At 37.4% G+C, this 14421-nt stretch overlaps 1 protein-coding gene across 6 annotated transcripts; it reads right to left on the reverse strand.

Moving 5' to 3' along the window:
* Positions 1–3523: 3523 nt before the first annotated feature.
* Positions 3524–14207, reverse strand: LOC128511906 (serine/threonine-protein kinase/endoribonuclease IRE1-like). 6 transcript variants are annotated; one of them, XM_053484940.1, is made up of 9 exons: positions 14120–14207; positions 8177–8204; positions 7051–7119; positions 6083–6604; positions 5736–5899; positions 5387–5607; positions 4630–4750; positions 4074–4153; positions 3524–3992 (listed from the first exon to the last, which is right to left on the reverse strand). In XM_053484940.1, exons 2-9 carry the CDS (start codon positions 8187–8189, stop codon positions 3902–3904), a joined length of 1281 nt encoding a protein of 426 aa, XP_053340915.1. In that variant the 5' UTR covers positions 8190–8204; positions 14120–14207; the 3' UTR covers positions 3524–3901. The 6 variants fall into 6 exon arrangements, 5 of the variants coding, with proteins under 5 accessions (XP_053340915.1, XP_053340916.1, XP_053340914.1 ...); XM_053484941.1 differs by having other exon boundaries at positions 4693–4750; positions 13972–14190; XM_053484939.1 differs by having other exon boundaries at positions 13972–14190.
* Between the last annotated feature and the right edge of the window lie 214 nt (positions 14208–14421).

The raw sequence follows: 14421 nt of genomic DNA on the forward strand, positions 1-14421 counted from the left end.
TTGATTTAATTGTCATTTTTGCAACTTATAATAGACTGTACCAAAGTGCATTCATTTTCATACATATCTTTACAATAATTATTATTTTAATGATAAAAAAAAACCACTCTAACTCAAATTTAACAAATTATCTGTTTTATTGCCACAAGAATTGTCTGTGTAATCATTTATTTAAAAATGTACATTGAAATATTTATTAATCATTTAAACAAACAAATTAATAAACAAATAATCCATACTGCAGCCTAAGAGTGTAATATGTTTGATGTCCTGTGAGGTATTTCTCTGTAAACAAACGGTTGGGTCTTGGTCATGCACTTGTTAGACGGTCCCTTAGTGACTCCATCGCTATAAAGCGCCGGTAAGCAGCGTTTCTAACAGATTTAGCTCCAGCAGGCTGAAGATCTAAAAAATATATATTTATTTGTAGTAGCTTCTCTGTCCACTCCAGAGTAAGAAAATATGCGATTTGTCATTTTTGTGTGTTTATTTCTTGATAAACAAATGAGATAATCTCGGTTCACCTCCATTGCTCAAATTCCCCCCTCTTGGTCGGCGACTGCGAGTGACGTCACTCCCCACACAATCCCGCCCAACAGTATAGACCCGCCCCTGACGTTGATTGACAGGTTTCCTTGTAACGTGTTGGAAATGCAATTGCAAATGGATTAGCAATTGCATTTAAATTTTGGCGGCTTGACGCGCGACGCAGAGAAAGTGACAAAGCAAACGTGGTCATTGATTTTGCTATTTAAATATGGCAGGTTCATGACTTGTAAGACATGGGAAATACAAATGCAAATGGGCTTTTCTTTTTCATTTGAAATTTTGCAGTCAGTGTGCGTTCACGAAGGCGAAACAGGAAACAGTAATGTAAAGTTTGCAATTGCATTTGAATTATGGCACACTTTGTGCGTCCACATATGGGAATCGCAATTGCAAATGTAATTTTGAGAATTGTGGGTAAAATGTAAATTGATAGTGGGCGGGGTCTATTTTCAACAGAGTCGCGCAGCACTGCCCAGTGGCTTGTGTTAATATTTGGTCCGCCCACGGCGGCTCACTTTCGTCCTACTTCTGATGTGTTTGGCTTCCCATACCTGCGCGTGAGTAAAATGGCACGCGCTGTTCAGAAGGTTCTGGACAGTGGGAGGAGTTTAGGTGTTCCTCAGAGGAAGATTGTGACTCTGACAGAGAACGGGTGTATTTTGAAGAGAGATAATTAATCTTAGATAGTTTTAGATTACAGTAGTTAATATATATTTGGCTCATTTTTGTTAGCTTCTAACACTGCTGTCTGTAATGTTATTTAGCACAAACATGTTAGCTCATTGTGGATAAGCTAATGCCTTATGTAGCTGTGGAATGTTAATGAATATTAGCGGGGTGTAAATATTCATAATGTATTTTAATATAGTGTTTACAAATATCTGCTCAGGTGTAAATGTTTGGTTGAAGGCATTTGCTAATGTCTCATCATGTATTTATTTATTTTAGGAATGTGTCTGCATCACTCTTTACCTTCACCAGCGCCTCGAGTCAGGACACACAGGTGTCCTTTAGTTTTGAGTGCTGATCGAGAATCATACTGAGTAAGTGCACAGACATACAACGTATGAATAATACAAATTATGATTAAAAAACATACAAATAATAATATACAGTCATTTCTTTAATTGTGTTATCAGCATGCTCATGGGTTTTTGTATAGTTTTTTTTAAAGGCCACCTTATAAAAATAAAAAGCTAAGGCAAAATACAGATTGTTATGGAAAACACAAACCGATGACGACACGAATAATACAATTATTTTAAAGTTTAATTCTAAAAATTGGTAAAAGCATTGTTAGCATACTTTTTTTTTTTTTTTACCTAAAGGATTATTAGGAACACCTGTTTAATTTCTCATTAATGCAATTATCTAATCAACCAATCACATGGCAGTTGCTTCAATGCATTTAGGGGTGTGGTCCTGGTCAAGACAATCTCCTGAACTCTAAACTGAATGTCAGAATGGGAAAGAAAGGTGATTGAAGCAATTTTGAGCGTGGCATGGTTGTTGGTGCCAGACGGGCCGGTCTGAGTATTTCACAATCTGCTCAGTTACTGGGATTTTCACGCACAACCATTTCTAGGGTTTACAAAGAATGGTGTGAAAAGGGAAAAACATCCAGTATGCGTCAGTCCTGTGGGCGAAAATGCCTTGTTGATGCTAGAGGTCAGAGGAGAATGGGCCGACTGATTCAAGCTGATAGAAGAGCAACTTTGACTGAAATAACCACTCGTTACAACCGAGGTATGCAGCAAAGCATTTGTGAAGCCACAACACGCACAACCTTGAGGCGGATGGGCTACAACAACAGAAGACCCCACCGGGTACCACTCATCTCCACTACAAATAGGAAAAAGAGGCTACAATTTGCACGAGCTTACCAAAATTTGACAGTTGAAGACTGGAAAAATGTTGCCTGGTCTGATGAGTCTCGATTTCTGTTGAGACATTCAAATGGTAGAGTCAGAATTTGGCGTAAACAGAATGAGAACATGGATCCATCATGCCTTGTTACCACTGTGCAGGCTGGTGGTGGTGGTGTAATGGTGTGGGGGATGTTTTCTTGGCACACTTTAGGCCCCTTAGTGCCAATTGGGCATCATTTAAATGCCACAGGCTACCTGAGCATTGTTTCTGACCATGTCCATCCCTTTATGACCACCATGTACCCATCCTCTGATGGCTACTTCCAGCAGGATAATGCACCATGTCACAAAGCTCGAATCATTTTAAATTGGTTTCTTGAACATGACAATGAGTTCACTGTACTAAAATGTCCCCCACAGTCACCAGATCTCCATAGAGCATCTTTGGGATGTGGTGGAACGGGAGCTTCGTGCCCTGGATGTGCATCCCACAAATCTCCATCAACTGCAAGATGCTATCCTATCAATATGGGCCAACATTTCTAAAGAATGCTTTCAGCACCTTGTTGAATCAATGCCACAAAGAATTAAGGCAGTTCTGAAGGCAAAAGGGGGTCAAACACCGTATTAGTGTGGTGTTCCTAATAATCCTTTTAGTGAGTGTATATTAGCTGATGGTACAATGTTTTGTACTATTAAGGATTTGAATATTTGTAATACACTAAAGTAATTGTTAATATCATGATAACATTGTTGATGTCATGTGACCAACAGAAGAGAGGCATACAAATAATAATAATATACAGTTGTTTTTTTTATTGTGTTACCAGAATGCCCATGTTTATTTATTTTTGTGACAGTGAAAATGATCAGCCACCTGTTTTAAAAAAAAAAGGCAATCTTACTGTTAAGACCTGAGTAATGTGAAAATTCTCAATGTAAAGGTGACCATTAGATTTACACTGCTTTTTTTGTTTTTTTTTTTAATAAAATATGCACTTGGATTAACTAACAATAAATGATAGATATATGGCAGTAGATCTAATTTACTGCCATATATCTATTACTTATTGTTAGTCCACTAAAAAATGTCAAACTCCACACAGTTAAAAGATTTTAATCCTCTTTAATCTTAATATAATGGTAGAAGCTGATTGGCTTCCAAGAGAGTTCACATTCATAAACGAAAATTGGTGCTTCAGACAATAGTACCTTTATACAATTAGTAACTTATCTTGATTTTAATTACTTAGTTTTTATGATGTGATTTAATAATATATTAAGCTAAGAATATACATGTACAAAAAGAGAGTTTATACTTAGAAAATACAGTACCACCCATTTAGAATTAAAAAAAATTTGAGCTACTGGTATGACATCACTGCATATCTGCCCCATAGAGGGCACAATAATTTCACCACAGATTTAAAAACAAGTGTAAGGGACGTCTGCTCCGGTTGAATGTGAGAACATGAACCAGCTTGCTATTTCCATCCCATATCTTTGGCCAACTCGTTAGCGCTGATGTAGAATTCTGGAAACTTTTCCATATATATTTTCAGGTTGAAGTTCTCCCTTATGTGGAATAAAAGAAAACCATTTAGTTGCTGTTTATATAAAAAAAAAAATAATAATAATTAAGGCTCACTGACATACCCATGCACCAATCTGTTCCGCAGAAAACGCAGCAGGCCAAGTAAATTATCTGGAAGGTTTGAATCACACTTTTCTTCAATCTGTAAACACAGGATATACTGTATGTTCAGATTATTCTCTAGCAGATGAAAAGTATTAAAGTATTAGAAAGCTTTAATAAAAAGTAAAAAAAAAAAGTCTTTACATAATTATCAGTTAGTTCTAACATCTGCACTACAAAATCATTTGTTTATTTCTGTTTTCCTTTTCGATTCTTTGGTGCTTTTTGATAATATACAAACAGTTAAGTCCTGAGAATCCTCGACCATCATCACACTCGAGTTCTTCCACTCCAACCCTAACACACCATGTCCTCCAGGAGCTTGCTTTGTGTGTATCTCACAGGGTCTTTTTGTCATGCTTGGTTCCAGTAAAGGGATAATGTCATGCTACAGCATACAGAGGCATTCTATACAATTGTGTGTTGCTAAATGTGTGTTAACAGTTTGGGGAAGAACCACATATGGGCAGGGTGGTCTGGGGAGCAGATACTTTTGGAGTAGATTAAAATAACAACCTTAGATTTCCAGTCAAAAAACTTTGTATATTTTCCCACGGTTTCGCTAAGCTTAGTGTCCACCTCTTTGTATTTCTGCACCGGTCTTTTGTCTCCGATCTCCCTCAGAAATCCATCCCTCCTAGACAGAAACAAACGTAAAATATTCCTGAGTGTTAAAGTCGGTCAATGATTCCTACAAAATAATTTGTTTATTCTGTTTTTCTTTTTTGATTCCTTGGTATTTTTTGATCACTCATTTTATATGAAAAATAAGATACATGTTCACATTTTCATTCCTCTTTGATTTTAATAATGATAAATATAATGCAATATAAATATTTACAATGTACCCGGTTAAAGTACAATTAAAGTGCTATATATCGAGGGATCCAGCTAGCCTAAGCCTTCTGTTGCTGTTATTCTTGCTTCTAGATCCAAAGTTACTGCATGCAAAAAACATGGTGAGTGAAATGCATGATTTTTTTGGAATTCTCAGATTGAAAAAACATTTTCTTGTTGTTTTCAGTGTATTGCTGTGGAACAAACTGGTTCATATCTTCACACTATGAATGGTCCCTTTCAACATGAATTCCACCCCTTTGGAAAGTGAGGAATAAAACTGAAGCCAGTGGTGACGACCAAGACATATAAAGACTCACAGTACAGTGCACTGTGCAAAAGTCTTGACCCCCCCCCCCGCATTTCTTCATATGTTGTTTCCGAAAAACCAGACTTTTCTGTATTTTTAATGTCTTGAGGAAAAGTTCTTTTTTACCCTTTATCATCCCAGAAATAAGGATGCTCTACTGCCTCCTTGACACTCAGCCTGGCTTTTGGTTCATGTGCAATCATTTTCTCAATCAGATGTCTTGCTTCCACATCAGTTGTTTCATCCAGTTGGTAATTTCCTTCCTGAATGTTTTCTTCTGTTTCATTACCTGTGCCGAAAGGATGTTTCCCACCAGAGAGGATGTAATACATCAACATTCCAGCCACCTGAAACCACAAGTAACTGTAATCATTTAACCCTAAAAATAAACACATTTCCAAATTCAATAATGGAAGTTACGCATCATAAAGAAATATTTTTAATTGAGAAACACATTAGTGACTATGAGACGGACCTGAATGTCGGTGCTTGTTTTGTATCTACGCGTTCCGTCTGTATTCAGGATCTCTGCTGCCTCCCAGCCTCGTGTACCGGCTCTTGACGTATGCACCGTACTTGCATCTTGGTTTATCATGCGGCTTATACCAAAGTCAGCCAATCTTGCGTTTCCTTCCACATCTGTTAAAAGGATTGGTAAAGTTATTTCTGTGTGTGTGTGTGTGTGTGTGTGTGTGTGTGTGTGCGCGCACTGTAATCATGAGATCAGCACTTAGTAGTGAGTAGATAATTGTAAGTCGGTGATTTCACTGTGGTGAGTTTCTCAATGAAAGAAGCTTATAAGATGGAAAAATAAATAAATACCAATTAAAATATTCCTGGGTTTTAAATCTCTGTGAATGATTCGAGCATCGTGGAGGGCTTGCAATCCGAGAAGAACTTCCTTCATCACTTTCTTCAAAGCATCCTGATCAGGTTTACTGGTTTTCTTGTATTCTTTAAAGTCACATTCACAGAGTTGCAGGCAGAGGTAAACAAAATCCTGGTCTTCTGAGAAATCTAGATATCTGACGATGTTCTTGTGCTCCAGCTTTGGATCACGCAGTACTTTCATCTCATCCTTCAGTTGTTTATTGTCATCTTGGACCATTCGTTTAACTGCTACCTCAGTACCATCATCCCTCATCCCGATGTACACCCGGGTTCCTCTGGCTCCTCTTCCTATCTTGTATTCACGCTTTGTGCACAGGAAAAGTTTTCCATTTCCCACGCTCTTCAAATCAGGATCTTCAATGAGTTCCTGAAATGTCTGTCGATATTTCTTGCTGTTTACCACCCATCGTTTTTTAAGTTTGGTGCGAGTTTCATTGTCCACTCTCCGTGGGCCTGTGAGTGATATGGAACGAAAAAAAAAAAGTTGAGAATACAGAACCACTAGGATGTAGAATTCAGGCTTCCATGCAATCTGATATTTCACTGATGCCTTTAATTTCATGAATGATGTAGAGAAGAACTATAGAAACAAATCAACAAATTTGCTATGTTATAACACAACAGCTTAAATGTATTTTTATATTAATATTATTAGAATTCAAACAGTGTTTGTGGTGAAACAAGATTAGCTTTACAATTAATACAGTGTTTAAAGCCAATCCGTGAATCTGAGAGTAAGTGAATGAGGGACAACTACATGTTGCAATACAGACCTTGGCTTTTGTTTTCCTCCAGTTCTTTAAAATGTTGCTTTTGTGATTCATAAATAGCAGTTTTGTATAATTTACTCATGCTCTTTTGATTCATACTTTCTGTGCAGACATTTTCTTACATCTTACCAACAAAATGCTGTTCCAATGACGGATTTTCATTCGGATTCTTCTTCATGTCTTTACCAACGTCAGCATCTATGGTGAAGTTATGAGAGATATTAATACATGAACATAAGATGTAACATTAGATTCAGAACATACATGTTATTATTCATGAACACTGGAAAGCAAATGCTTTCACTGAGCCAGTTTATATTCACAATAAATACAATGTTTAAAGTGAATCAGTAAATCTTACAGTAAAGCCCAATCCCAATTCTACCCCTTACCCCTACGCTTAGCCCTACCCCTCTGTTTGGCGCGTTCACGTGAAGGGGTAGGGGTGTCTCATTTCTCTTTTGGTTGGAGGGGTAGGGGTAAGGAGAAGGGCCAGATAGCCCTCCAAACGAAGATTTTTCGGGACCTCACTTCAAACGAAGGGCTAAGCGAAATTTTCAAGATGGCCGCTCACTCGAGCAAGCAGACCCATATATGTAACTAATTTTTAAGGATTAATTAATAAGGATTTTTATGACAAGTTTTCATTATATGTATATTACCTTTAGTCTCGTGTTTGTGCTTATAGTGATTTTTTGTAAAAAAAAAAAACGTTTGCAAAAAAAAACTCTAAAGTTTGCTAGCGGATAGCACCGATTGCGCGATATTACAAAAATATATTTTTATGTCATATAGACTTTACTGCATGCTACAAAGAAATATAAAAGTTCAGTAGCACGGCAGTTTGCTGAGCATTTGATAACTCATTGTTTGTTTTGCTTACGGCCATACTGTATGTGTACATGTAAATGACCGGATACGTATGATGACGTATAACAGTGTTGTAGCGGTGTCCTATTTTTATGATATTTATGTGTGATAAATGACACTAATCTGAGATGTTTCAGGTATTGTAATATCCTTTTCTGACAATTTAAATAGCAAACAAACCCTCACTAGAAGTAGATAATTTTATATTTTTTGATATTAATAAAATGTATTAAAATAATTTATGTATCTCTTTATCTACTCATTTTTATTTAGTAATTTTTTGTAGACATTTTAGACATTATATTAATTTAAAAGTGTTTTAATTTAAAAATATATAATACATAGATTATGATACACATTGTGTATTGATTGCAGGTTTACATACGTGCACCGGCCATCCTTTGCTCTCACGTCTGCAAAAGAAAAAAAAAGTTAACAATGAATTGGGACATAAATGTTATTTTATTGCTGGAAATTAAATCTCATTGTTGGATGTTTTTCACTGCAAACTACCATCTGTTACACTCAGTTTCCCCAGCAGTCATGGACTTCTACAATAAACTGCCGCCATAAACTACAGAGTGAAGCTGAAGGGTAATAATGTATACTGAACTTTTAGTATTGTAATAAATGTTTTTTATGATTTTCAATAATCTTTGTTATTAAAAAGGTTTTGTGTGCAAGAAAACTCAACACTATGTTCTTTACAAGTGACATAATTAAGGCATGAGTTTGCCTTTTTATTATTATTATTATTATTATAATATCAACATACATATTGCTGCAGCTCACTCAGCTCCTCTACATCATCACTACACAGATATAAACACATCTACACCATTCTGAAAGTAAAAATAACTATTTTAATTTTTAGGAAAATGAATCATATAATGTGTTTCTGATTTTATCAAAGTAAAGTCTTTAACAGTTACTGTATTTATTATAATAAATAATAAAACCACAGGGAGAGATGAAATTTTACTGAAACCTGTAGAGATTTAAACACAGGAGATTTAAAAGAATGAGGAAGTACACGGAGCTCAGTGAGACCGCGGTGAAGTTGGTTTGACGTTGGACGTTGGATATTCGAGCCCCGGCATCCAGATTTGTAGCGGCGATTCGCTGATTTGTAGCGGCGATTCGCTAATAGAGTCCGGCGAAAGCACGTCGCCTAGGGACCGTCTGCAAATTACTGTCCGACTGAAGTACGGATAATATTAATATTATAAACATTGATATTTAAAACAAATAAACAAATTATTGCTTCAAAATCTAATCTAAAATGTGTGTCCACCTGTCCTGCAAAGGGCACAACCTTTTTTTTGTTAATATGATCACTTTTCATTTTTATTAATAATTAATATTTAATAATTCTGCATTTTACTTCAATATCTTCCAAGTCATGTGACCTATTGACTCAAAATCCATTCTAAAATGTGTGTCCACCTGTCCTGCAGAGGGCACAACCTTTTTCTGTCAATATTATCACTTTTCATTTTTATTAATAATTAATATTTAATAATTATGCATTTTACTTCAATACTTTCCAGGTCATGTGACCTATTGCCTCGAAATTCATTCTAAAATGTGTGTCCACCTGAGCTGCAGAGGACAAGTGGACACATTAAATTATCAATATTATCACTTACATTTAAGTCACTTATACTTCTTCTTTGTCTTTCGACTGTTCCCTTTCAGTGGTCGCCACAGCGAATCATTTGCCTTCATCTAACCCTATCCTCTGCATCCTCTTCTCTTACACCAACTAACTTCATGTCCTCTCTAACTGCATCTGTAAATCTTTCTCTAGACCTCCTGCCTGGCAGGTCCAACCTCAGCATCCTTCTACCGATATATTCACAATCTCTCCTCTGAACATGTCCAAACCACCTCAATCTGCCCTCTCTGACTTCATCTCCAAAACATCATGGGTTGTCCCTCTGATGAACTCATTCTTAATCCTATCCATCCTAGTCACTCCCAAAGAGAACCTCAACATCTTCAGCTCTGCTCCCTGTAGCCTCACCGTTCCTCTTAGGTTCCTCTCATTCACACACATGTATTCCGTCTTGCTCATACTTTTCTGCCACTCCAGACTTCCTCATACAACACCACAGCTCCTCTTTCAGCACCCTGTCGTACGCTTTCTCTAAATCTACAAAGACAAAATGCAACTCTTAATTACCTTCTCTGTACTTCTCCACCAGCATCCTCAAAGCAAATGCTGCATCTGATGTATTTTTTTTTAGGCATAAAACCATATTGCTGCTCACAAATGCTCACTTCTGCCCTTAACCTAGCTTCCACTACTCTATCCCACAGCTTCATCGTATGGCTTATTAGATTTATACCTCTGTAATTGCCATAGCTTTGCACATCTCCCTTGTTCTTAAAAATCTGCACCAATACACTTCTCCTCCATTCCTCCAAGATCTTGTTAAACAAACTTGTCAGAAACTCTGCTGCCACCTCTCCTAAGCACTTCCATACCTCCCACAGGTATGTCATCAGGACCAACAGCCTTTCCACTCTTCATCCCCTTCAACGCCCTTCTCACCTCACTTCTACTAATATTTGCTACTTCCTGTTCCACTTTGTTCTCTTTCGTTTTCCTCATTCCTCAATTCCTCAAAGTACTCCTTCCATCTTCCCATCACCCTCCTGGCATCTGTCAGTACATTTCCATCTTTATCTTTAATCACTCTAACCTGCTGCACATCCTTTCCATCTCTTTCTTATCAACCTGTACAGATCCACCTCTCCCTCCTTACTGTCTAGCCTAGCATACAAGTCCTCATATGCTCTTTCTTTGGCCTTTGCCACCTCTACCTTCACCTCACGCTGCATCTCTCTGTACTCATGTCTACTCTCTTTAGTCCTCTCAGTGTCCCACTTTTTCTTAGCTAGCCTCTTTCCCTGTATACACTCCTGGACTTCCTTATTCCACCACCAAGTCTCCTTGTCCACTTTTCCCTTCTTGATGATACACCAAGTACCCTCCTACCTGTCTCCCTAATATTGGCTGTAGTTGTCCAGTCAACTAAAAGCACCTCCTGACCACCCATGGCCTGTCTTAACTCCTCCCTAAAGACTACACAACATTCTTCCTTTCTCAGCTTCCACCACTTTGTCCTCTGCTCTGCCTTTGTCCTCTTCACCTTCCTTACCACCAGGGTTATTTTACACACCACCATTCTGTGTTGTCTGACTACAACCCCCCCGGTTGCACTAAGTCACTTATACTTACAGTATACTTATACTTATATTTATATATATATATATATATATATATATATATAGTTATATTTACTTATACTTATAATAACTAAGGTTGAAATACAGTTGCAAGCAATGATGAGCAGCTCCAAGCATCTTGCGCAGAAATACATTGGACACAGTGGACACATGCATTTAAAAGAGACATACCAATAACATAATGACATGATTTGGGGGGAATTTTATGTCAAGACCTTCAAAGAGCTCTGGATGCTGAAGAAAAGCATCACACAATAATGTCACTCAATGTGATGTCACTCAATATAATGTCACACAGAAAGTCGCTGCAGCATTGAGGGAATCCCCCCCCCCCATCTTGTCTTCTGACAGACACGGCCACTCTAAGAGGTTCTTTTTATACCCAATCATGTTTTCCTAATAAGTTGCAAATTGGTCCTCCAGCTGATTCTTATATGTACATTTGACTTTTCCGGCATCTTATTGCTACCTGTCACAACTTTTGGAATATGTAGCTCTCATAAAATCCAAAATGAGCCAATATTTGGCATGACATTTAAAAATGTCTCACTTTCAACATTTGAAATGTTATCTATATTCTATTATGGATTAAATATTGAAATTTAAAACTTCCACTTCATTGCATTCTGTTTTTATTCATAGTTTGTACAGTGTCGCAACTTTTTTGGAATCAAGTTTTGGGGTTTTCCATGTATACATGCAAGTGTGCATAAGCTATGCAGCAAAATCTTGTGTAAGGGCCCTGGGAGTTGCATCCTAATGGCAGCAGTTTCTAACCTGTTACTAATGACTTTCAGGGCGTGCTAGAAAAGCAAAAAGACCTGGAGGCTGGAAAAAATCCTTAGAAAAACAACTTCATACACTATGATGTAATAGGGCTAATATCATAGTGCTCGGACTCTTAAAAAATAATAATCCTAGTAAAACCTGTGCCAAGTTGTAGTGGGGACAGGGTATTTCGCTGTGGCGACCCCTTGCCGGGAGCAGCCAAAAGACCAACGACGACAACATAAGAACATAAGGCTCCTTGACACACTATGATGACATAGAGCTGATATCATGGTTCTTGGGCCCTAATTACAATAACCCTTAGAAGAACAAGAGTACCCTTCATACACTGTAACATAATAGGGCTGATGTTCATAGTGCTTAGGCCCTATTAAAAAACAAATTCTTAGAAGAACAAGAGGGCCCTCACAAACTGTAACATACCAGGGCTGATGTTCATAGTGCTTGGGCCTTAATAAAAAGAAAATCCTTAGAAGAACATAATGGCCATTCACACACTATGACGACATACAGACGACATATAGTGCTTGGGCCCTAATAAAAAAAAAGGGGGCCCTTCACACACTAAGACGACAAACTGTAGAGCTGATGTTCATATGCTTGGTTCCTAATAACAATCTTTAGAAGAACAAGAGGGCCCTTTACACACTGTAATGTACTGTAATAGGGCTGATGTCATAGTGCTTGGGCCCTAATAATCTGTACATGGGTATCACATTGAGACACCCTAACTTAAGTTAAGCCTTTATTTGTCACATACTGTACATTACTGCGCACAAAAAAAATTCTTCACATACCAGAGAGCATGAGCATGAGGGTCAGCTATGATATGGCACCCCTGGAGCAGATAGGGTTAAGGGCCTAGCTCAAGGGCTCAACAACAGCAACTTGGTGGAGGTGTGGCTTGATTTACCGACCATCTGATCAGTACTTCAGTTTTGTATGCCTGCAAGTTCCATTATACCGTACAGATGAACCAGCCCTGGTTGCTACTGAAGAAGTTGTGCAAGCAGTGCTTGACTACATGTCATTTGCTATAGCCTAAAGAGTGGGCACATCACTATGAAAAGGTTAATCACTGCTACTGCTACTGCAAAAAGACCTAAAAGGTATTGAAGTAAAATGCATAATTATTAAATATTAATTATTAATAAAAATCTAAAGTGATAATATTGACAAAAAAAGGTTGTGCCCTCTGCAGGACAGGTGGACACCTCTTATAGAATAGATTTTGAGGAAATAGGTCTTATGACTTGAACGGTATTGAAGTAAAATGCAGAATTATTAAATATTAATTATTAATAAAAATCTAAAGTGATAATATTGACAGAAAAAAGGTTGTGCCCTTTGCAGGACAGGTGGACACACATTTTAGAATGGATTTTGAGGCAATATGTCACATGACCTGGAAGGTATTGAAGTAAAATGCATAATTATTAATTATTAATTATTAATAAAAATCTAAAGTGATAATATTGACAGAAAAAAGGTTGTGCCCTCTGCAGGACAGGTGGACACCTCTTATAGAATAGATTTTGAGGGAATTGGTCACATGACCTGTAAGGTATTGAAGTAAAATGCATAATTATTAAATATTAATTATTACTCAGTATGAAAAGTGATAATATTGACAAAAAAAGTTTGTGCCCTCTGCAGGACAGGTGGACACCTCTTATAGAATAGATTTTGAGGCAATAGGTCACATGACTTGGAAGATATTGAAGTAAAATGCAGAATTATTAAATACTAATTATTAATAAAAATGAAAAGTCATAATATTGCCAAAAAAAGGTTGTGCCCTCTCCAGAATAAGTGGACACACATTTTAGAATGGATTTTGAGGCAATAGATCATTTATTTATTTTAAATATGCGTATAATATTAATAATATCCGTAATTTTCAGACGGTCCCTAACTCGCGCAGTAGGCGAGCTGCTTTGGCCGGACTCTGTTAGCGAATCCCCGCTACAAATCAGCGAATCTCCGCCACAATTTGGAAATCTGGATGCCGGAGCTCGAATATCCAACGTCAAACCAACTTCACCGCGGTCTCAGACCGCTCGTGTTGTTTTTCCTCTCGCATTCTGTGTTTTTGTTCCGAAAAAAAAAAAAAAAAAAACAATACAAATGTATTACCTGGTTAATCAATCAGGTCTACTCGGTTTACTTAAAGCTGTACTGAATTACTGACTGACTTTTACGAGTTAAACAGTAAATGAAGCCGCGGGTCTGGGACAGACAGAACCTCCTCCCCAGTCAGAGTAATCCAGTCCAGTGTCCTCACCTCTAAACGAGCTGCTGTCAGGCGGAATCAGCCGCTTTAACACACTCTTTTTTCTTCTAACCGGCAAACAATCTCTTCTTCTTCTTCTTCTTCTTCTGGTGTTTTATGGCGGTTGGCAAACCAGCTTTATGGTGCATTACCGCCACCAACTGGACTGGAGTGTGGATCAGGATGTATGCATTTATTAATATGATGGGTATAGAAATGTATTATGTATATTCTATATTATTTTACTTAATTCACATTCTTGTATAAACTCGATAATATCATCATATATCTTATTAGCTGTTTTCCCCAATAAA

This window comes from Clarias gariepinus, chromosome 24 (genome assembly GCF_024256425.1).
Source record: "Clarias gariepinus isolate MV-2021 ecotype Netherlands chromosome 24, CGAR_prim_01v2, whole genome shotgun sequence".
Lineage (NCBI taxonomy): Eukaryota > Metazoa > Chordata > Actinopteri > Siluriformes > Clariidae > Clarias > Clarias gariepinus.

What these genes read in the sequence shown, in the direction of transcription:
- LOC128511906 (XM_053484940.1), bottom strand. An exon ending in TATTTCTGGGATGATAAAGG is followed by an intron (nt 4,751 to 5,386) that starts GTAAAAAAGAAC and finishes GTTTCTGTCTAG; the next exon opens with GAGGGATGGATTTCTGAGGG. An exon ending in TTTTTGACTGGAAATCTAAG is followed by an intron (nt 4,154 to 4,629) that starts GTTGTTATTTTA and finishes CTGTGTTTACAG; the next exon opens with ATTGAAGAAAAGTGTGATTC.